The sequence below is a fragment of the Kogia breviceps genome, chromosome 12 (genome assembly GCF_026419965.1).
Source record: "Kogia breviceps isolate mKogBre1 chromosome 12, mKogBre1 haplotype 1, whole genome shotgun sequence".
NCBI lineage: Eukaryota > Metazoa > Chordata > Mammalia > Artiodactyla > Physeteridae > Kogia > Kogia breviceps.
The window spans coordinates 1,285,766-1,309,995 of NC_081321.1; the positions used below are offsets into that span (position 1 = coordinate 1,285,766).

General features: G+C 59.4%; 1 protein-coding gene across 13 annotated transcripts in view; it reads right to left on the reverse strand.

Annotated features, from left to right (window-relative positions):
* Positions 1–24,230, reverse strand: part of CACNA1C (calcium voltage-gated channel subunit alpha1 C) — a 521,192-nt gene that overhangs the window by 388,976 nt on the left and 107,986 nt on the right. For all 13 annotated transcript variants that reach the window (XM_067008446.1, XM_067008440.1, XM_067008436.1 and 10 more), the window contains exons 2-3: positions 7,761–8,082; positions 4,804–4,909 (exon numbers count right to left, since the gene is read on the reverse strand). In XM_067008446.1, the coding sequence (XP_066864547.1) occupies positions 4,804–4,909; positions 7,761–8,082 (428 nt within the window). The remainder of the gene's footprint in view (positions 1–4,803; positions 4,910–7,760; positions 8,083–24,230) is intronic.

Here is a 24,230-nt window from a genome sequence, read left to right on the forward strand (position 1 = left end):
AGTTCCACTACGCAGTCATCTGTGTAACTCTGGTCACCCAGCATGCACCAAATGTGTGCTGCAACAGAACCAGGCTGCTTTTTTAAAAAAATACCAGTTAATGTCGACCCAGGCGGGGTGTTCAGTCTTCGACGTGTCTTCCCATCCCCATCCCGTGCTCACAGCAGCCCCGCACGACGTTCCAGGGAACAGGGCAGGGGCCACCACCCCCTCACACGTGAGTCCACGTGACACTTGGCCCTCACTCCCCAGTCACTGGGCTCCTCTGAACTAAAGGGACACCATCTGGCTGGGCCTGTCCACTCCCCCATCCACTCACTCAGCAAATATTTATCAAGAGCCTGGCATGTGCCTGGCCAAAGGCACCGGGGCCAGGGCAGCAGCCCACGGCGGGGTTGGGCGGGGTTGGGCGGGGTTGGGGGGGGGGGTGCTCCACCCTCAAGAAAACAAGTACGTAGATAATGATCATTTACTCTTGTGAGGATTGGAGACCGTGTTTGCAGAGCACTGGCTCCTGGCGGCCACTGGGCAAAGGTAATTATGGCGACCAGGCAGGTCTCCAGGCCCCAGCTGCCGGAAGAGCGACGAACAGAAAGGTTCAGGGACCGGCGGGAGGCCCCCAGTGCAGGCCTCTCCTCCCGGGCCAGCGCCCGCAAGCCCGGCCCCAGGATGGCTTGCAGGTCACACCTTACGCCCACGTCCCACCCAGGGCCGCTCCGTGGACCCTCGCGGGGGCGGGGGCTTCCTCGGCGAAGCCCCCTCCCGAGGCCCGCGCGCGCCGCTGGCGGGACTGGCTGGGACCGGCTGGGACCGGCTGGGACCGGCTGGGACGCGGGGCCCAGCTGGCTCACTACCCGCCAGCAACTGCGCGTGCGTGTCACGCGCCCGGTCTGTGCGGAGTGAGCGTCTGGGAGCGCCCGCCTCTCGTCTGCCCTGTGACTCGTCCCGCCCTCGAGCAAACCCCGCGATGAAGGAACGAACGCCGCCGGGCTCGCGGCAGGAGGGCGAGGCCGGAGCCACGCGGCCCAACCCACCCCGGGGCTCGGGCCCCTAAACGCGGACCCTCGGGGCGTCCTCAGCCCAGCACGGCCTGGAAGGGGACCCCACAGGGACCCCAGAGGCTCGGGCGTGGCCGGCCCCTGAGCTGACCGGGAGGCATACAGGGTTGTTCCAGAAGCAGTTACTCTGGGGGGGGGGGGGGCGGGGGGCGAGGGGGGAGGGTTGGCCTCTCAGGCCACCAGGGCTGTCCCTCGGGGCCCCTTCTCTAGCCAAGAGGCCTCTCTGCTTCCCCCCCGTGCAGTGAGACCACGGGGCTGGGCAGCTCAGACGCTCATCTCCCGGGCGAGGTGTCCAGAAACAACGGCCTCTGGGTCTCCTCGCCCACAAAAGCTGTCCCGAAGGGCCCGGGGCGACCTCTCCAGGACAGGATGGAGGCCCCCAGCTTCCGGCTGCAAGCTCTCCCGGCGGGCGGCGCACACAGCCTGTGCGGGCGCTGCTCTAAGGGCCCACGGGCCGTAACTGATGACCCGCCCACCCAGCCTCGGCTGTCCCCGTTTCAGAGCCTAAATGGGAAACCCGACACCCCAGCCTTCTCCCCGGCACTCGGGGGGTCCCTCTGACGAGCCCCCTGCAGCGCCCCGCCCCCGGCCCCCCGTGACTCCTTCTCTGGCCTCTCCTCCTCCCCCCACCTCCGGGTACGGCCTGGCTCTGGCTCCAGAAAGTACACAGCCCTGTTCTCTGCACAAGGTCAAATGCCAAATATGTTCTCTTAATACTCCAGCCCAAGCCAAGTCTCCGCGGACTCCAGGGTTTGCAGGGAGCTGGGAGTTTTCCGTACGCGATGAGTCTGCCCTGCTGGCACCAGAGCTCAAGACACTCCATCCGATTTACCTGCAGGGCAGCGGCTACCAGAGGGGGGGGGGGTTCACGGCGCTATTTACACCGCATGCTCTGCGTGCCAGGTGGCCCTGCCAGTAGCGAGACTGTGAATGATGCAGAGAGAGCCGTCGTGTCACGGGGGCCAGTTCACGTTTCTTTCTGCCCCACTAGCACCAGGAAAAGCTAACAAAGTTGACGGATTTGGGTGCAACGGTGTATGTTACGTGGAGCATAAAACAACCAGACTTTTACTTAAATAGTGAGAAGGCGACTTTAAAAAAATTCCATACTGGAACACTTTTCATCTCCTGGAAAGAGGAGAAAGTAAAGTGCTAGGCACACAACGGAGATTGTACTCAGCAGGTGGAGGAGGAGCGGGTTGGAGAGAAGGGAGCCATGAGCCAGCGGGAGGCGGCCGTGGCCCCGCGGGGCTGAGAGGGGACCTCCTCCTCCTGGACTGCGAGTGTCTTCGCTAAGCAGATTACTCTTGAACCCCGTGGAGGGGAAACCTCCGGGGAGCCGATGTGTTCCCTCTCTCCGTCTGGATCTAGAGAGAGCCCGGGGACAGGACTGACAGGGACCCACTCACAGGACGGCCGACGTGCTGGTCGCTTTTCCCAAAGAGCAGCCCGCGGTCCCCGGCAGCAGGAGCACGGGGGGGGGGGGGCGCGCATTAAACACACCGACTCCTGCGCGCCCACCCCGCTGGGCTCCCGGCCTGGCCTCCGCAGGTGGGGCCTGGGACTCTGCATTGTAGCCTCCGCCCAGGTGTGTGTCTCTGTGTCTGTGTGCCTGTGTGCCTGTATCTGTGATATACGTGTGTGTTGTGTGTGTCTATGTATGAGTGTGTCTCTGTGTATGTGTCTTTGTGTGTGTGCGTCTGCGTACGTGTGTGTACATACATGTGTGTGTCTGTGTATATGTCTGTGTATATATATGTGTCTCTGTGTCTGTGTACATGTGTGTCTGTGTCTGTGTATACACATGTGTAGGTATGTGTGTGTGTATCTGTGTGTTTAGGATGGAGGAAACCCTCCATCTTCTGACCACAGTTCATTAATTTACTGTTACCGCCCAACCCACGGCTTGAGAGAGGCAGCAGCTGCCTTAGCAACTGGAACCCCCTTCAAGCCCCCATATGCTCTCCTGTGCACCCCGAATCCCTCGTGTGAGGTCCCCCAAGTCCTGACTGCCCTCCCTCCGTGTGGCCTCGCCCTCATCGGGGAAGACGGAAGAGCGACCAGCGGGGCAGCCTGGCCGGGCCGGGGCTGGGGCTGCCAGTACCGTACCCTTTATTCAGCGCAGCTTTACTGGTACGACTTACACACCAGGAGATCCGCCTGTTGTGAGCGTATGACCTGCGATCTTCAGTAAAGTCCACAGTTGTGCAACCATCGCCCCCGCCTAGTTTCAGAGCTCATCCATCACTCTGTGGAGTGTTTTAAAGACCACGGCCCCTCGCCTGCAGCCCGGAGGGGTGGGACCAGCAGCCCTCGGTCACCCAGCGCGCCCACCTGTGCGGCCCCCAGTGGCCCTGCTCATCCTCCCGGGCTCGGGGCTCGGGGCCGTCGCGGGGGCTAAGACGACAGCCCCCTCCTCGGCGCCTTGGCCCAGAGCTGACCCAGAGCATCACTGGCTTCCAGACGCCCCAGATTCTCTCCCAAGTGCGCAGCCGCAGGGTTCTGGGGAGGACGGGTGGGGGGGGCGGGAGCGGAGGTGACACTCGGGCCAGAATAGCGCCACTGGAAGCGGCTCCTGCTTTTCCAGGGGCCCTTTGGGACACCCCTCTTGTACTTCCTTTGCCACAGCAAAGATGTCCTGCCCGTTAAGAGACAAGGTCACGCCTCGGCAGGACGCGTGGACCGGGCCGGTGCTCTGGCCGCCATGTCATCGCCAGGCTTAAGGGTCGGCTCCGGAGCTGACAGCTGGGCTGTCACGTGCAGCCCAGGCTCACTGTGACAACCGGGCGACGGCCGCCAAGTCTAAACGGGCATCGGACGGACTGCCTGACGGGGCCAAAAAAAAACGTCAAAAAGGCTGAAAAGCAGAAGAACTGACTCTCCCGAGACATCACAAGAAGCCGGCGACAGCAGGAGGAGGCCTGGTTCCCTCCTGCTTCTTCCAGAAACTATCACCAGACAGTCCCGTGTCACCAGAGGAAGCAGCCAACGACGGCGGAAGATGCGCTTTTTGGGGGTCACGTGAGCAGCTTTGGTGTCCTGGCAGGGGAGAGGAGAGGGGCAGGACTTCCCCGCAGGCCTGCAGCTGAGGCATCCCGGGGCGTCCGGCTCTGCCAGCTGCATTCCAAGGCTCTCCTCCCATGCCCAGACGGCGCAAAGGCCTTTGCGATGACTTCACGCTCAGCCCAAAGTAAACACCCTCCACACTTTTTCCATGGACACATTCTAACCCCAAAGTGCCAGCACCGGCCTCCCAACCAACCAGAGGGAAAGCCGCCTTTCCCAAGAACAGAAGACCTTTTAAACTAGATAGTACATCTTGGCTGCAAAAGCAAACTTTCCTACAAGTTTCCTAGAAATTACCTCTGGCGCACCGATCCTATAGATCACCTGAGCGAACCTCGCCAGCGGAACGAAGGCCCTGGAAACAAACACGATGGAGGGTCCAGGAGGCACACTCGCCCCCGCAAACACCTGCCCTTCAAGGCCGCAGGCGTGCTGAGCACCCGCAGGCCGCCGGCCAGAGCTCACACTCACGTGCGCCCTGCTCCCAACCGCCTGACCGCAACGGTATCTCTCAAAACAGGCCGAGATAAGACAGGTGCCCATTTCAGCAAAGAGCTAGAGCCCTCGGGACCCAGGCTCAGCCGGCTCTTGTTCCATCAAACACGTTCCAGCTTGAATCCGCGAGATCCAAGCTCAGGCCTCCGCCGACTCGGAAATGCAGACGCGACCGTGCACTTACCAGGTTGGAGTTGGTGGCGTTGGAGTCGTCCTCCGGAAAGGGAATATAGATCGCTAAGGCCACACAGTTGGCAAAAATAGTCAGTAAAATAATGATTTCAAAAGGCCTGGGAAGGGAGTTAAGGAAGTTAATGCCACGGAAGCACCAGTGAGACAAACATACACAGATAGATGTTTCAAAACTCAATCAAAGATTCGTCGAATCTTGTTTAAACAATACATTCCAAGCCCCTTGTATTCTGAAAAGAAACATATGCCTTGTTTAAGTGTTTCTAATGGGCTCCGCCAAAATTTTCCCTAATATGTCAAAAGCAGTGGAGGCCAGGCGCGTGCCAGAGTAAACACAGGTTTCTAAAACTTTTTTCCCTTCTTTTATTTATTTAGATTTGCCCTGGACTTCATTTTCCCTCCCGTGTGTGCTCAGGGTTGCTTTGAAAGATTGAGGCCTGCTCCAGCCGGGGGCTCGCCACCCCCAGCGGCCCGCACCGGGGCCCAACCGAGCTGGGCAGGGGAGAGGCGGGCCCCCTGGGATTCAAGGCAGAGACTTGACTTGAAGACGTTTCAGTGAAATTTGGAGATAGGATTTTCAATCTTTTAACTTTAAATTTCGAGTCTGTTTTTTCTTCCTCCTTATTCTCTGCTTGCAAAGAGCCTGCAGGTGGCCAGGGGCTCTGGACGCCCAGGAGCACAGCAGCGTGTGCCGTGCACGCAGGGGACGGCAGCTCTGCGCAGGGGCCCAGAGCCTCTTCAGTCTGCGGAGGCCCTGCCTGCGATGAGGCGGCCTGTGTCCCAGGGCCTCCTGACTTGCCCGCGGGGTGTGCCAGGCGCTGGAGGGGATAAGCCAAGGTTCGCCCCTCCCAGCAATCAGGGAGGTCCCCGTGCCCGGATTTTCTGCGCCAAAATATCAGGGCAGACACATTCTCGAGAGAAAAATGAGCAGCTGTGATGATAGCCCTTCCACCCTGCACCCTCAACTGAAGGCCAGAGAAGGGGGCTTCAGGAGAAGGGCCCGGTTCATGCTGTTCCAGCCCCATCTCCCCACCTCCCAACACGGCCAAGTTTCCAACCTAGTCTGTGGAGCCTCACAGGAGGAGGAAGAGGAGGATGGCATTCCTGGAGAAAGGGACCACCTCCATCTCCAGGGAAACCTGCACTCACAAAGCTAACGAATCCTGAAGCAGGAAGAGACCTTGGAGATGGTGTGGTCCAAACTCCTGAGGCCCAGAGAGCGTGAGAAACGTTCCCCAGACCCACATCAGGCACTGACCAGCCAGGACCAGAACGCAGACCTGCGCCCACCGAGTCCACTGTCCACTCCTCTGCCACGGACGGCCCCAGACCTGTGTCATCAGGGCATCTCGGGGCCTGGAAGGAAGCGGTGATTTTCTAGTCCAGGGCCTCCTGACTACAGGTCCCCTCGCCTACAGGTCCCCTCGCCCCAAGGGCAGAGCTGGGGGTCCACTGCCGTTGTCTGCATGTGCCTTGCTGTCCAGAAGATGGCCTGCAGTGCCCTGCCCAGCCCCCCAGCTGGACAGACACAGAAAATAAAACCACCTGTCTCAGACCCGAGCTGGCCAACAGCAGAGCCAGGTCCAAACCAGAGCTTCTGACTCATCTTTTCCAAGAGGCCGTGCTGCCCCTTAAGCTGGCTGAGGACGCGTGGTGAAGATGGGATGCTGGCCGTGAGGAAGGCCGGGAGCTGCAGGCACGAAAGAAACTCTGCCACGTGGAGAAGGCCACCGTGGGCTGGGTGTTCAGGCCCAGGTCAGGTCCCCGTGTGTCCCAGCCGGGCCGGGCGGCATCCTCTAAACATCCTCCAGTGCGTCCTCTTCTGCACTCTGGGCTCACGGGGAGCAGGCCGCGTGGACCGTGGATTTGGATTCGGGGCGCCTGGATCTGAATGTCCGCTCCGCCGGCTGCCAGCGGCCCTGACTGAGCGTCTGTGACAGCAGCCCAGCGGGGCCACCCAAGCCCGGCCTCTCACCCGGTCACCCGGAAAGCGGACACCTCGGCCTTGGGAGCCCCGCCTGGCTCTGCAGCGGCACTGGGCTCGGGCGCCTCCTCTCAAGTGCCCTTGGGCTGAAGGGCTCGGGCACTGACAGAACTAACACCTCCTTTTACCTTTCATCCAGTCCCAAGACTTCTAAATCTTTCTATGGAAAGTCATAACTGGAACCCAGCCCTCCATCCTGAGCCCCGGAGACGTGGCCGCCCTGCCCAAGTGGATTCTTACTAGAAAGACACCCCGCGCTAAGTCCCGGGCCCTGGTCCTGGCCGTGTGACCTATGGGCACCGTGTCATCACGGGGAGGTCAGGGGCGCACGCACCGATGGCTGTGAGCCTTTCCCTCTCCCCCTCCCCGCTATTCCCGGGCGGGAAGGGGCCGGCAATCGCACCCGGAGAGCCTCGCCCTTCCAAGCCACTGCCTCCGCGGCCCCGCTCACTGGCTTCCGCAGACAGGGGGTCTGCGTTACACCCTCAGGCCGGCGCTCTCCGCTTCAGCCGCACCTGGAGACTTCAGCCAGGCCTGGGCGGAGCGCAGACACCTGTGCTTTGTCCCAGCCCCCCAGGTGACGCCCATGTGCCCCAGGGCTGAGAAGCACTGAGGCAGGGCCCGACCCTCCCCCGGGTCCCGCAGCCTCTGCGCGAGTCCCACAGCTCGGCGGGGGGGGTGCGGGGTGCAGCGCCGTCAACCCCACACATCAGTGGGTCCTGAGCAGGCTCAGCCCGCAGAGGGGATACTTCCCTGCCCCTTAGGCTTGTTTTCTCAAACGCCGCTTATTCGATGACAAAACAACCCGCAGGGAGCTGGTGACACAGGCAGACTCCTAGCCCCCATCCCCAGAGACTCGGACTCGAGGCCGGGTAGGGCCCAGAGCCCTCTGCCTTCAGACGGCGCCCCGGGGACAGACGCGGCAGGTCTGAGGACCGCCTGCCGGCCGCGAGCACAAAGGATACTTCCACTCGACGATGCTGATGCACGCCCTCCGGATGGGGTTCCTGAGGGTCAGGCAGAGCAGGGCCCGGGGCGGGCGCGTGGCCATGGCGCTGCCCTGCTTCTTGGGCTTCCCGTAGTGCTGCCGCTTGCGCTGCGTGGAGCTCGCCGTGGAGATGGTGGCGTTGCCGGTGCTGCCCATCAGCTTGGCCTGCCGGGCCGCGTCGATGGCTGCCTGCCAGGACAGGGCGGCCCCCGGCGAGGGCACGTGCTCAGGTGCCAGCCCCGCGGCCGCGTTGGCGTTCACGTTGGCGTGAGCCGGCCGCGGGCTCCCATAGCTGGGACCTGCGGGAGAGAACAGGGGACAGCAGTCACTGGGAGGAAAACAGGGGAGCTTGTGATGGGCTCTGGGCCCCAGACTCACAATTCTGTTTGTGAAGTCTCCTTTCAACCACCATTCAAAAGGAGTCCCGTACCACAGTGTTCACTGCAGCTCTGTTTACGATGGCCAGGACGTGGAAGCGACCTAAGCGTCCATCGACAGACCAATGGATAAAGAAGATGCGGCACATGTATACAATGGAATACGACTCAGCCATCAAAGGAAACGAAATTGAGTTATTTGCAGTGAGGTGGGTGGACCTAGAGTCTGTCCTACAGAGTGAAGTCAGTCAGAAAGAGAAAAACAAACACCGTATGCTAACACACATATATGGAATCTAAAAAAAAAGGTACTGATAAACCTAGTTGCAGGGCAGGAATAAAGATGCAGACGTAGAGAATGGACTTGAGGACACAGGGAGGGGGAAGGGTAAGCTGGGACGAAGTGAGAGAGTGGCAGGGACATATACACACTCCCAAACGTAGGGTGGACAGCTAGCGGGAAGCAGCCGCATAGCACGGGGAGATCGGCTCGGTGCTCTGTGACCACCTAGAGGGGTGGGATAGGGAGGGAGGGAGACGCAAGAGGGCGGGGATATGGGGATATATGTATGCATATGGCTGATTCACTTTGCTGTGCCACAGAAACCAGCACGGTATCGTGAAGCAATTTTACTCCAATAGAGATCTATTTTTTAAAAAAAATGTCCTATTTCAAACCATTGCAGGAGCCAGGAAGGTGGCACATGGAAACATCAGTGTGCGATGCTGGGAATCTGCTCTGGTCCTAGTTCAGTCTAGGTCAGCTGTGAGACCTTGGATACATCACACCCCTCATTTTAGGTGAACAAGACACGAGATGTATTGCATTACAACATTTCTGGACCTCAGAAACACAGTGAGAGGAGGAGGATGTAGAAAAGGACAAATATGCAACGCAACACATGTCAATTAAAATACATTCTTGTAAGAACACATACACATAAAGTAGAATAGAATGGTTGTTTATGGAAGATGAGGTGGAAAATGAGAACAGGTGTATGGGGACAGAAAAGAAGAATGAATGAATGAATGAATGAGAGCCACTGCATGAATCAATGCTGACAAACGTACAATGAGTTAAAGGGTATAATTCACTCAAATCTCTGCACTTAAGTTCCAAAAAATAAAAGTAAGTCTGCTAAATGAAGGGGATGGACCCAAGCAAGGTCACATCCAGGTACCTCAAACCCATGTGGCGACGGGAGTTGCTGGATAGGTGGGCGGGGGGCTGTGAGGGTTTTGAATCAGGAGCTCCTCCCACCGAGAAATAGGATCTACGCGCCCTCCTCCCGACAAAGCGTTGGCCTCTTGTGACCGTTTTGACTGGTAAAGTTCAGCGGAGGTGACAGCAGAGAGTACTTCCAAGGCTAGGTCGAAAACTCGCCACGCCAGCCCTGGGCCGCCGTGCCGTGAGGAAGCCCAGCCAGCCAACATGGGGTTGGGGGCTGGGCGTCCCGGCCAGCCCCCAGCTGCTCCAGCCACCACCTGACCGCCACCCCATGACACACCCCAAGCCAGAACAGCCCAGCGGGACCTTCCCGAACTCCTGACCCGCAGAAACGGGGAGACAGCACGGTGTTCGCTGCGGAAAGCCACCTGTCTTCGGTGACTCGTGACGCAGCGTTTCATATCTGGGAACGGGCGCCGTGTGTAGTGGGGGTGACCGGAAGGAAGGCTGGGTAGGAACCAGTGAAATCCAGCACCGAAGCATCTGTGTGGCTCTGGTCTGAAGGCAAGAGAAGCGTCCGAGACTGTCCCCACGACACGGCGCGTGCCCGGTGGGTTCCCCCCCGTCTGCTCGGCGGGTACCTCACCCCAGCATCCTACGAGGCTTACCGAGGGGTCAGCTCAGCCTGGGCCCCAGATCAGACGCGTGACCTTGAGAGTGGCCGGCTGGGCAGGTGCCACAGGGTCAGGAGATGCCACAGAGGGTGCGGTGATCCCTGTGGGCAGAGAGCCTGCCATCTGGAGGCCACTTCAGTCGCCTGGGAGACTGCGGCTGGAGCCCAACCAGGGCACGAATGTCACCTGCAAGCCCCCCACCCCACGATGACCCTCCTCTCGGCTTCGTGTTCACAAGGCTCCTCCAGGGACGCTGCTGGCCCAGGACATGCTGCCTCGTGGGGCCCTTCCCTCTCCTCCCTGCCGCTCGCTGGGTCCGCGCCCGGCCCCTCCCCCCAGCGCACGTCCTGGGCTCGTCCTCCTAGGTTAGAGCTCCAGGGCAACTTCTGCTCCCGGCGTGGCCCTCTCAGTCCCACCGCCGGCCCTGCCCACGACGGGGGCCAGTGCAGACATGAGCACGCAACTCAGCTCAGCCTCAGGACCCAGACACGCTCCATCCTGGAAACAGACTCTGACAACCACTGGGCACCTGCCTCCAGCCACACCTGACGCCCGCCTCACCCTGAGCGTCCCAGTCTGATTCCTTAGGTAACTTCGCTTAAGCTCATTTGAACTGGGGTTCGTCCCTTGCAACCAAAAGAGAACAAATACGTTTGCTCGCACCTGCCTCCAGCCACACCTGACGCCCGCCTCACCCTGAGCGTCCCAGTCTGATTCCTTAGGTAACTTCGCTTAAGCTCATTTGAACTGGGGTCCGTCCCTTGCAACCAAAAGAGAACGAATATGCTTGCTCGCACCTGCCTGGGCTGTCACCTGCCAGCTTCCAAAGTCTATGTCCCTTCCATCATCCCACCAGCGACACACGGTGAGTTTCCAGTTTTATGCCAACTGACCGACGGGACCACCAAGACGCTGTACCTCAGGGGTTCTGGGGCTTTTCTGAGCATGAGAGAAAGGTGACAGGTTCGTGATGTCTGCGGGGGCACGAGAGGGAGGGGGCGGCATCACAGGTGTGCGCTTCCCACCCCGCAGGACCCCGAGAGGAGCACTTCGGTACCAGCTGCTGCCCCTTCCCTGCCCCCCGACAGCCGCCTCCTGCACCGTCACCACGTGGTCCCCGTGGCACCGGAGCCCCAGCCCCGCTCCCAGGCCTGCTCCTCAGTTCACGGCCTGTCCCCGACCCGACACCAGCTCCACGTCACCATCTAGGAAGCCGGGAGCCGGGGGACCCAACCCTTCGCACCGGGGGTCTCATCTGTCACACACCTGCCGCCGTCCTCCATGTGTGTGTCTGAAACTTAAAGCGAGCGGGACCCCGCGAGGCCGGGCCTTCGCCTCTCTTACGGGAGCCCCAAGGAAAGGACGCGAAGCCTCCACCCGCCCCCGCCACGGGGGCGCAGTCCTCGCTGCGGGACGAGCTCCTCCTGGGGCTCATGGCCTGAGGGTGAAGGGGCTGCGCTTCTGACGCCAAGAACACCCTTCGCGTCTGAGGCGATCCTCCCGGGGCAGCGCCCACCGCGCCAGCCGCCCAGGGGCCTCAGGGATGGAGGCGGGTGGACAGACGTGCTGCCCTGGACCGAGCTGGTCCGCGTGGCCGGACCGCGTGTCTCACCGGCTTCTCCGGCGAGGGCCGCGACCCGGCGTGTGCCCGTTCGATCTGTGGGAAACCACCTCCCTTCCTGGACCCCTGGCTTGGCCGTGACCGTGGTGAACGGCCTCCGCTGGAGCCCCTGCGCCGACCGTCCTCCTCCCTCGCGTCCAAGAAAGCGGCCCTGGCCCCGCCCCGCCGGACTGTCCAGCCCTCCGCGGTCCTCTCCTGACTCGAGGCCTCGACGCCACCCCCTCCCGCAGGCCCTGGCGGCCACACCCCAGCGCCCCCGGAACGCCCAGACACCGTCTGGCAAGAAGGCGGGAAGCGGCGGGCCGGAGCAGACGCCATCACCCACGAAGGCCGGCACCGGGTGCATCGGGGGCCCCGGGGCATCGAGACCAGGGCTCCACAGAGCCAAGAGCGGCTCGGAAAGCCCGGTCTGGGGGGCTGACTTCAGAGCCACCCGAGCCTTGGCTGATGACCTTATTTATACTGTGAACCATTCCCAGAGCAGGGGGTCCTCTCGGGAGAGGACCATCTGGAGAAGCACATACGAATAAGCCCGTGGGGAAAAGTGGAATGTCAACCTCTCCCCAGCCAGAGGGCAAGAAAACAACCTTCAGTATTTCGGTCCTGGCAGCTCAAGCACTGCTGCAGCCTGTGACACGACCAAGGGCACAGTAAACAAAGACACACACACACACACACACACACACACACACACACACACACACACACACACGAGAGTAGGTGCGGCCCCTCGGGCTGGCCTCCATCAAGGCTGTACCTCAAGGCCCAGCTCAGCCTCTCCTATCACAAGTGACTGTCCCCCACGCCCTGGGACGACTCCCACCCAGGCATGAGGCTCTATCAGGACCCCTAGGACCCCCATGACAAGAGGACACAGTGATCCAAGGATGCCAGGAATGGCCAAGCTCCATCTCAGGCCCCGCACTGGGTGCATCCGGAGCAGGGCTAGGGAGGAAGGGAAGTAGCTCTGTGTCTCTGACGGCTCTGACGGCTTCGGTTGGCAGGAAACAACCACCCGATGCAAAGAGAACAATTTTCAAATTATAAAGCTGATTCAAAGCTCGGTCCCCTGGCTGCCAGCTGAAAAGATGCCACCGTCTAGGTCTGCTCTGGCTCCTGCCTTCCTGGACGATCTACGCGAGCCTGGGGCGGCGGCTCAGCAGACCAGGCCGCACACACAGGTGGGCGCCAACCGCGGACGCCTCCCCTGTATGGCAGAAAGTGCCTCCCACTCGTGACACGGCTCAGCTCCCCCGGGCGGCTCCCCAGCCCCCACGCACGGGCTGCTGCTTCGAGGGACCGGGACGAGGCGCCGGTCGGCCTTACCCCAGGCTGCTCTGCCAGGGTCCAAGCCAGGAGATGAACTCAGGACTGGGGCTCCCCGGGGGCCCCTGCGAGGGAGGCGTGGTGCTGGGACCTGGAGCTGCTCAGGGATGAAATCGAGTTACGTTCTTTCATCTGCATCCATCCGTGCACCTGCCCCAGGGCCACATCCCAGAAGACGCCCAGTATCTGCCTGCTGAGGCCCGTGATGATGATGACGTCACGACGAGGGTGACCTGGGAAAGCGTGGGGGTCAGTCCGTCGGCGCCCGAGCGGACGAGCTTTCCCAGGCTCCCTGCTGACGTCTCCGCTGTGACCTGGAGGGAGCATTCCGGAGGAAGAGGCTGTGAGAAACGATGTCTATCTCCGGCGCCACTGGCCTGGTCCAGGCCACCACCCATGTCTTGCCCGGGATGCTGCGGAAGCCCTGACATTTCCCCCACTTCTCCTGCCCATCCCCAATCCAATCTCCATGCAGCAGCCAGAGTGACCTTTCAGAAAAACAGATTATGAATCAGGCCCTGTCGTCCTCCCAGTCAAATCTCTTCACAGTCCAGACTCTGCCATGGGCTGTGAGCCTGCAGGGGCGGCCCTGCCTGCTTCTCAGGACTTCCTCTCTCTCAGCCTGGTCCAAGCATGCCTGCCGTCCTGGCCCCGTTTCACTCAGACAAGCTCAGTCCTTGTCCGCCCCAGGACCTTTGCATATACTCAGCACGCGGTTCCCCCTGCTCCCTGCTTGGGAATTCCTTTGCCAATCCCCTCCCGACCCCACAGTGTAAACGGGCAGACCTCCGACCCCGGCGGCCAGCGTGACCCTCCCCATCTCCCTTCCACATCATCCCTCAGTAGACAAGCCCAACCGCCCGGCACCAGAAAGGGACCCCCAGTTAGCCATGTGTGTGTAAGGGGTTCCGGGCTACAGGCCGGCTTCGTGAGCACGACCTCCCCTTTGGCCTCAGCGCCTTCAGCCGTGCACAGAGGGGGTGTCTCCCAGCGGCCAGGCTTTGTGCACACGGCACAACCTCAGCTCATTTATGGAGACCAGAAGCAATCGTGTAGCGCAAAGGACATGCTTTCTCTCGGGCCGGGTGCGTCCTGAGGGCTTTGCAGAAGCCCGCAGTGACCAGGGGCCTCCGTTCCCTTTAAGAGCGAAGCAGCCGACCTGAAACAGAAAGCGAGCTTTCTCTGCCCATGAAAGGCCAAATGAGCAGCGAGCAGGAGGCCATTAATCTTATCCATCTAGTGCCTTACTGAGCTAGCCGGGCGCTCACACGGGAGAGCATGCCGTCTGGGCTCAGAGGACAGCTGAGGCCCGGGCCATCGCAGCCGGCTGTGCTCCCCCAGGGAAGGCTGGGGTCCCGCTCGGCCCCAGGCGGACTGCCGGACTGCCTAACTCAGAAGCCGCCCCCCCTCCTCCCCTGCGCGCTCCTGTCCCGCAGAGGCTGGACACACTTTCCAACTCCCCGTGGCCAGAGAGACACGGCCGTGAGGCCAGCCAAGTCAAGGCCTGAACTGAAACTACGTCCGGTGGGGAGGGTGTCCGTGCCACCACTCTGGCTCTGTAGAGACAGAAAGGCTCTGGCGATGGCTTCCTGGTCCCTGGACCTCGGATAAGGTGTTGTGATCCTGGGCACAGTAACATCCAGATCCACCTCCTGAAGATCGCGGAGTCCCAGTCTTCTTAGCAACCCAGCTCCGCCCTGTGGTCCTGGGATCAGTCCTGGGGCCTCGCCTACCGCCTGCTCTCCCAAACCTTCCAGAAGCTTTTTGTAAACCTTTAAGTTCCTGTGTGAAGTAGCCCTCCTCATAAAACGGCTACGGCAGCGTCTGCTGTAGATCTGAACCTTGACGGACACGGGCAGGCTACAGCGGCGCTGTCCTGGGGAACCTCTACAATGATGGAGACGCTCCATAGTTCTGGGGTATCCAGCGTGGTGCCCACCAGGCACTGGCTTTAAGCACTTGACAGGGGCTAGCGCAACTGAGGAACTACCCTTTGAACGGTATTAACACTTGATTTCAGGTAATTTACCTTTCAGTACGCTCACGTGGCTACAGTAGCCACACTGTGGACGGCACACGTCTATATTTAAAGAGGAGTCGTGATGCGAAGTGCACGAAGAGGAACAGGTGTGAGACACAGGAGAGAGTCCTCGCCCTCCCAAAGCACCGAATCCCAACTTGCGAAGGCACTTAAAAAAAGCAATCAAGACCTGATGCAGAGGCTGCTCGGTGGGTGGATTTCCTGATCAGGAAATAACCACCCTCGGCCGAAAGACATATTTTCAAAGCATACAAGATCCAAAGACCCAACAAACAACACAGAAATGAAAAGTCATTTTTCAGGGGTTAATACTCTCGACAGACGAATAAGAAACTGGTTTTCCCAATGGGCAGATGGGGAAGCTGACGTTTCTCCCAACCCAGCTGGCCCCACGAGAGCCCGGGGACACCCCAGCCGCGATGCAAGCCCTCTCCCCAGACCAAGCCCCCAGAGGGTCTCCTGAGCGTGTCAAGCGCGAGCTGTACACCTGCCTCCCTCTCTTAGCCGGGCCGTTACTGCACCATTTTCAACAGAGTCTCCTCTAAGTCCCTCCACCCTCCCCTTCCCGCATCCTGCTACAAACACAGTTCGTGAGAGTGGGCCCCGGACCACAGGAGCGAAATCTGCTCTGAAGCAAAGAGACAGTGAGGGACCAGGGACACGCGTGGCCGTCTCCTCCACTCAGCCCATCAGGCGCTGCCTTAAATAAACCCGCCTCTTTTCGGTGCGCCATCGCACCTCCCGCTGATGACGGGGCAGAGGCAGAGGGCCTGGCGCACTGTGGAGGCCCAAGCCAATGGGAAGAGCATAGGGGGCCAGCGTTCTCGCCTTCCAGCGGTCCCGCAAACAAAACCTGTTCTCTGCTCTTCGCGGGGCAGCAAGTCCAAAGGAAAGACAAGGAGAAAGAATCCGGTGGGGGGGTGACTCCCATGGAAGCAAACTCGCCTCCATCTGCAGAGGACCCTAACCCGAAAGCCGTGCCCCCGCGGTACCCAAGGTCACGCTGACCTCAGAGAACAGAGGGAAGAACAGCCAGAAAGCAAACTGATAGATTCGCACATTGAACCGCGCGCTGAACCGCGTGCTGAACCGTGTGCCTCCGCAGCCAAAGGTCGTCAATTGCAAGAGTGAGAAAATACTTCTCCTGCTTCCACGCAAGCAGGGGTAGGGGGCACACCGCACCCTCCTGCCATTTGAACCAAGGCACCTGTCGCCACCTGCTGATGGCAAACCTAAATTACAGGACCTAGTTGAGAATTCCCTCAAATTTACTGAAAGTCAGCATTTCAGCTTTTTAAGCGTTACCGCAAAGTAGCCTTTGTAGTAAAAAAACAAGTAGGTCCAGCCCTGGCAGAGGTCAGGTACCAGCTAGAAAAATGGGAAATCCTCCCGGTCGCCGATGTCTGGGGACGGGAAGGGTGCAGAAAACGGGATGAGGGCCACGGTGGCCTGGCAAAGCACCCGTGGGACCCAAACACCGACTCCCCCTCCTGTGCTTTGGCCGATGAAAGCCTGAGGAGTTCAGGGCCCCTCTTGGATCCTCCCAACGAGCTGTAAGCCCCCTGCGAGCAGGAACCAGCTCTGTGGCTTCGGAAATCCTAGCACAGCAGTCCTCCAGGAGGCGCTCAAAGCACAGAGCCTGCACGGAAGTCCTCTGCAGAATTTCTGCTTAGGCTTCACAGATTTCTACGCAGAAGTTCACAGAGACAATGCTCTTCGATTATTTAGATCAGTATGTCTGCCATTTGGTAAATGTGGTTACGTCCTTGTTAAGTGGAGGTTTGTTTCCTGTCCGCACCAGAAGGGAGACCCCAAGAAGCAGGACTCTCGTCCACCCTACTCGCCACCGCTCCCCCCGGGAGCCCAGAGGAGCCTGGATGTGACACATGCTCATTGAAAGTGTGCTGAATGGATCAGTAAGTGGATACTGGCAGAATGCGAATGCCGCTGTCCCGTGACCTTTTCTCCCTTAACATTCATCACTTCGACTCCGGCCCCATGATATCGAGGGGTCTGCTGCTTTGGCCCCATTTTATTGGAAGGAAAGCAGAGACACAGAGACACCACACCTTCCCCAATCAGCAGAACTAGAACACGGGAGGCAGTGCTACCTTGCGAGGACAGTTTTCAGTAGATTCAGTGGCCCCAACCTAGTTCCTTCTCACCATCTGGGAGGGGGGGGGGGGCGGGCAGAAAGGCTTGCTTCCCTCACTGATGCTCACCTGCCACTTATTTCACCCCCTGAGGGGGCCGGGCACCTCTGGGGACCAGCAGTAACGAGCTGTGACTCAGGACTGGCGGGAGAGCCCTGTGGAGGCTCGGAGCCCAGAGCTCAGACTCAGACCCTCGAGACCGAGGGCACGCCCGTTCCGCAGGAGAGAAGGTCTGCTGAGCCCAGAGCCCCGCCAGCCCCACTGGGGACCCTGCCCAGGCCCCTTTCGCTGCGCCGGAGGGGAGCAGGAATGGCCAAACCCCGTCAGGAGAGTCTAGGAAATGCAGACGTTCACTACCCTTTGCAGACGCTGTCCTAAGGAACCAGACGGAGACCCGAGCGAGCCATGAACCCGGGTAAGTGTTCACCACGGTGTGAATTACACCAGCACCAAACTGGAGATTCCCCCCAAAGCCCACCACTGGGTCACTGGTTAGATAAACCAATGCAGAGCCACATGACAGAATTTTAGGAAGCCATAAGAATTATGTTTTTGAAAAATAATATAAAGAAGGAAATCCAGAAAGGAGGGGATATATGTGTATGTATGGCTGATTCATTTTGCTGTACAGCAGAAACTAACACAACATTGTAAAGCAACTCTACTCCAATAAAAATAAATTTAAAAAAGAAAAATAATATAGAAAAAAATTTTACAACATAATATGAAGAAACAGGGTCCAAAAAAGTATATACCGTAGGACCTCAATTTTATAAAAGACGTTTTTTTATAGGAGAAAGGCTAAAAGGAAACTAAATATAAATAAATTATAAAATAATTTATTATTTTTAAAAAACAGAAATGTGATTAGCGGTTATCTTCAGGTGACGAGTGACATTCATTTGCGTGGAGGCAGGTCAGCCTGGCACACAGCCCAGGACTCAGAAACCAGGCGGGCTGGCTTCCAGCCCTGTCAGTTCCAGCCCTGTGACTGGACCGGTCACCTGACCTCCTGGGACCTGAGATTCCTCCCTTGTGAAACGGAGATAATAACAGAGGCTGCCGCACCTGAGTTAATAAGGGACAGCTCCCAGAGCAGCGCTCAAGAGCAAGACCCCTGTAAGTACCAGCTATTGTTTTCATTAGTGTATTTTGCAAATTCTGTACACTAAATCATTCTTCGGTAATCAGAAAGAAAACCGTTGTGATTGTGTTTGATTGTGTAAGAACACTTCCAAAACGACTGTGGCCAAACCAGCACCAGATGCCCGTCCGGCTGCTGACCACCCATGGGGGGAGCACGCAGACCCCACCCGGTGCACTGGCCACCCTGCGGCCTCTTCCTCCCCAACTCCAGCACGTCAGCAAAACACAGCAGCTGCCCGCAGGCGCAGAGGAGCGAGAAGCCCCGGGATGGCTCTGCAGCCCCTGTGCGCTACCTCTGCCGACCACAGCCTGCGCTCAGGACCGCGGACCGTTCGCAGCCGCGTCTCCATCCGCGGCCCTCTGTAAACAAAAGGATCCACGTTTGGGATAAAGTGAAACGGTCGATTCGGAAATCAGCCGAGAAACACGGGCAAGGTCCTTTCCTTTTCCTGCCTTCTTGCTCTTTAATAACAATTTCGTGTAACATCAGCTGGGCTCCATGAGGTCTGAACAGGTACGTGCCCAGGTGGCGAGAGGACTCCTGGATCCCGTCCCCGGGCCTGAGACGCGCCATCGTATACACGCAAGCCCCCTGGAGAAGTTCTAGCAGAGCCAGACAGCAGAGGGAGGAAGTAAGTGGCTTTCCTCCAGCCTCACGGCGTCAGAACCCAGGCCCCTGACCCGGTGACCATCAGTCCCACCACCAGCCACCCTGCCGGGTACCTGGCGACGTACTCTTCTCTGGGCCTCAGCTCACTGATCTGTAAAACAGAGACGAGAATGCATTCCTTACACGACAGTCGTAAGGACTCCATGAGATTCTACCCAAATGTGAAGTAGTACTCAATAAGAATCACTCCACGCGCGCCCACATATAACGCCTCAGGGCACCAAAGGAGAGGAACGCATCTTCAGTGATGTGAAATAAAACACAAAAGCTGCTTCACTAAAAAAAAAAAGACTTTTTCCTAGAAGTATCCCCTCCTTGTTAAGAAACCACCTCTTAAAAAGTGCTGTATCTCACACACACATATTGATGGTGTCAATTTGTGAAAAAGCGAATCTATCCAGAGAATTCGGAATACGGAGAATTCCGCAGATCCTTGCAAGCCACGCTCCATTTTCCAAGGACCCTCCCCCAGGGGAAGGCTCTGAAATTTCTCCATCGTCCGCGGGACTGCACTGTGCGGGGAGAGGGGTCCCACACATCTTTACACGCTGCACACGTAACACGCACAAATACACGCACACTCTGCACTCTGCCCTCCTCCCAGACGTCCCCAACTCTCAGCCAGGTGGGACAAAGGCGGCGCGTGACTTGATTCCTCTACCCTCACGGGCCGCTTCATAGCCACGCTCTGTATAAAGCGTAACACTTGTTTCCTTTGGCCCGGTCAGTGCCATTTACCCCATTCATCCCCAGGACACCCCTGCAGAACAGCAGGCAGGCGAGAAGGTGGAAAGGCAACAAAGAAATGAGCAAGTGGCCCTGAGGCCGTCTCCCCTTGGTAAACATTAAGCTGCGGACAAACATGAAACCACCTTGACGCCTCCCCGAGTTTGCGGGAAAAGGGCCAAAAGCCCGAAGCCAAGAGAGCGGCATTCCAGGCCCTGCTCCACTGCACCGTTTGTTCTGGGCACTTGGGCAAATCGCTTCTCTCTTTGGCCCTTGACTCCCTCTTCTCCAGAGGGAGGAGGCTCGGCCAGTGACCGTGAAAGTCCTTCCCGCTCAGATACTCAGCTCCCTCCCCGGCCGGTCCAAGTCCCACCAAGTTCCGCGGCGGTGGCGGGGCCTGGGCCTCTGCCCCACTGGCCTCAGGACAAGGGCCGAGAGGGTGCAGCCCACCACCCACTGCCCTGCGCTCGCCGGCTGGTGGCCTGGGTGAGGGTGTTCAGCCGTCCCCAGCGGCTGCCCCCAGCTGGCCTGGGCCTACAGGGGAAGTTCAACCTCAGGGCCGTGCAGCCAGGAAGGGCGACACAGAGAGCACGGCCCTCCAGCGCTCGTTTCTTTGCTAGTTGCTCACCCCAGGATTCCCCAGGACTTCGGGATCTCAACAGGGTCTACACGGAAGTCCTCAAAGCCAGAGAGAGCACTTCACACCCATTAGGATGATGTCATCAAAACGCCAGAGCAAACAAGTGCTGGCCAGGGCATGGAGAAAGCAGAACCCGGTGCCCGTTGGTGGGAAGGTGAAACGGTGCAAATTTGATGGGAAACAGCACGGTGGCTCCTAAAAACATCAAACACAGACTCACCATACAATCCAGCAATTCCACTTATGGGTGTTTATCCAAAAGAAGAGAGCGGGGACACCCGCGCTCACGGCAGCGTTACGCGGGGCGGCCAAACGGGACCCCAGCGCTCACGGCAGCGTTACGCGGGGCGGCCAAACGGGAGAACCGGCCCCAGTGTCCATCGACAGACGGATGGATCAACAAAGTGTTCTACGTACGACGGACTGTTATTCCATCTTAGAAAGGAAAGAAATTCTGACGCAATGTGTCAGACGCCTCAACTTGGAACCTGGAGGACAAAACGTTCAGTGAGATGAGCTGCGAAAAGACAAGTACCGTATGATCTACTTCCAGGCGGTCCTGAGAGCAGAGTCAGATTCACAGACACAGACAGAGCCACGGGGGGCTGCCGGCAGCTGGGGGAGGGGGTGGGGAGCGAGTGTTCCACGGGGACAGGGTTTCATCGGGAAGACGAGAAAGTTCTGGAGATGATGGTGGCGACGGTGGCATGACCATGTGAATGCCCTTAAGTTGTACACTTTCAAAAGGTGACGGTGGTCAATTTTGCGTTGTGTCGATTTTACGTAATATTAAAAACATAAAAAATTTAATTTAATTCCGTTTCACTTTAAAAGCCAAAGAGGAATGAGTGTTGGACTCAGAGAACTCGGAAGAACAGTCCAAGAGGAAGGACACCTGGGCAGGCGGGGCCACCTCCCCCGGGGACGAGAGCTCAGGTCTGAGGATCCCACGAGCCCCGGCCTGTCCCCGGCTCTGCCCGGGCTCAGGAGCAGCCCTGGGTGGCCACGGTGGCTCCTCTCTGCAGCGCACGCCCAGCCTGCGCCCGGCACGGCAGGTATAAAGAGACGTGCCTGCTGAGGGAATCCACTTTCTCCCCCGTGTCCTGAGACTCCCCGTTGCCAATGACAACACCACGCGAGGCTCTCCGGCTGGGACCGACTTACCCGCCGAGCCCTCCAGGTCCTCTGGATCTCAAGCCCAAGCTCTTTCCTCGGAGCCTCCTGAGCGCCCCCCCCCACCCCCCGCACAGGCACTGTCTCCTGTCCCTCTCGGGCCCCGCTCGGCCCTTGACCTTCCTTCTCCTCGGGTTCTTCTGACACCTTCCAGACCAGGAGCCTCTGAGCCCCCTCAGCCTTCGCTCCATCCTTTCCCCGAGGAGGCCAGAGGAGACACTGGGTCCTGGTGCGGGGCAGCGGCCGCCGCCCGGGGGGGTCCTCGGGGCTGCCCGATGCCTCCAGTGCGTCCACAGGCCGGGCCGGGCCAGAGGGAGCCGGGGAGTTGGGAGAGTCCATCTTCAGAAGCCCAAGGGGAAGGCAGAGGTCAAGGCACCTTCAGTTTTCATCCCAGAACGGAGCGACGATTCCTGGAGCAGAAACCGGGGCTGCAGAAACGCCGTGAAACCACAGCTCCGCAGCACTGGCCCCGTTTAGGTGACCGTCCTCCAAACAGGTCCATACGTAATTAGGAGGCTGACAACCTCTGCGACAAGTCGGATCTGGGGCCGGTCCACGGAGCCAGCGGGGCAGCGGGAGAGCGGAGGGCATGTGGAAACCCCGGGCGCTGGGGACAAAACCGGGAGGGAATTGAGGGAATAAGGGAGCCGGAGAGGAAGCAGGAGAGCCTAGTGGTGAGAGCGCCGAGCAGGAACCACTGGGGACCGAAGCTTGCGTTTCCTCCGAGCCCGGAGCGCGGGCAGGTGGGCGACATGCCTGAGGCCTGGGAAGCTCTGAGCTGTTCCAAGGGTCTTAGAACCTTTGCAAAGCCCTTAGCGGGTGCAGCCATTCACGAAGCTGCAGTGAACGGCAGCCTTTCACCAGGGTCCTTTTACTGCTGACCTTGTTGTGAACTGAGCTGAACTGCGGGCCTGCCGCAGCGAAGGGGAGGCCGCCAGGCAGGGTGCCGGCTCTCAGCCCTCGACCCCCCACCCCCGGCAGCTCTCCTCCTCGGCGAGGAGACCGAGGACAGGGTGCGCTGGGCCTGGGTGCGCCTCTCCTCCCCTCCGCCGGAGGCTGTGCGACTCTGGGCCAGTCCAGCCCCCCTCTGTGCTTCGGTCAAGTTGACCAAAGGACCTCGAAGGCCCTGATCCCAGAACTGGCACGTGGGTGGCGGAAGAGTTTATCGTTCGAAAGGAACGGGCTTTCCAGACGGCACCCCCCTCCCCACCCCGGAGTTCCCCCCTTTAACGCTAATAAACGCTTGAATCTGAAAAGCACCACAGAGACAGCTGACGGACAAGGGCGGCCGTGACTCCAGAGCGGGCTGTGCGATGCCTGCTCCCCGCGGCACCCCGCCTCCGGGGCCCTGTCGCCTCTCCAAGCTGTTCTTCCTGGCCCCGCTGACGGCCCGGAGCCACGACCCCCAGAGCGCCAGCCCCCCCGGACGTCGGACTCCGCGGGAGCCTGTCGACATTTGATTTTTCCCGATCTGTGAAACGGGGACGTGACAACCGGCCGACGCGGGCACAGCAGACGCGGGACCTGGACGGCGAGAGTCACCTGTCTCCACGCACATCCAGGAGGGGACGGGGCCCGTGGGCCACTTGCCTGGCTCTGCTCTCTGCACTCAGCATCCCACCAAGAAAAGCACCCCTTCCACAGAAAACAGACTGGAACACACACAGCTTCGTGAGGGGTGGTGCCCTGGCCGCCGGCATCTGAGACCCTGTGTGCCGACCCCAGGGATGACGCGCAGTTTTCCTCATAAAACTAGGGCACTGGGGCTCCCACCCTGGGTGGTTGGTGCCCCCTCCAAGCTCCTGGTTGAGCCAAGCAGCTACGAAACCCCACCCCCTGACCCCAAGTCCCCGGAGGTCAAGCAAGTGTGGAAAGGGGTCACGACGGGGGCAGGGAGAGCTGCCTGCCGGGGACACAGGGTCGGGACAGCAAGTGCCCTCCCGTGACCGGACACCCTGGGCGCACACACACACGCGCACACGCTTTGCAGGAGTGCGTGCAAACACGCGTGTCCCCAGCGTGCAACGGGGAGGCGCGGCTAGTGTGCACGCTGGCCCTGTGGGTGGAGGACGGGGCCCCTAAAAGCTGGAAAAGGCAGAGAAGCAGGTTCTTCCCCAAGAGCCTCCAGAAGGGGCGGAGCCCATTTTAGACCTCTGACCTCCAGAATGATGCTGTTTTAAGCCACGACGTTTGTGATGATCTGTTACAGCAGGAACGGAAGATGAGTACACCCGGCATCGCACCTGTGTAAAATCACTGCAAACCGAAAGAGCGGGAAGAGGGCAGAGTTCAGTGCTCCGGGTTCTTTGGCCGACGGCCACGAGCAAGCCCCACTTCGGGGACTTCCTGAGGGAAGTCCCGCCGTTCTCGGCCTCTGCTGGGGCTGAGCTGGTCTGGCCATCTCTGCCGACGCCAGATGTCTGGGGGTACGGGCAGAACAGGAACAAAAGCCTCCAGGTATTGATTTTTCGAACAGACAAATGACTGGAATAGATATTTCTCCAAAGATGATATACAAATGGGCAAGAAGCACATGAAAATGTGCTCAACATCATTAATCATCGGAGAAATGCAACTCAAAACCACGGTGAGATACCAACGCGTCTCCGTTAGGATGGCTACCGTCAAAAACCCGAAAACAACGAGTGGGGGCGAAGATGTGGAGAAACCGGCCTTGTGCTGATGTTAATGTACCACAGCGCAGCTACCCTGGAAACCAGTACGGAGGGTCC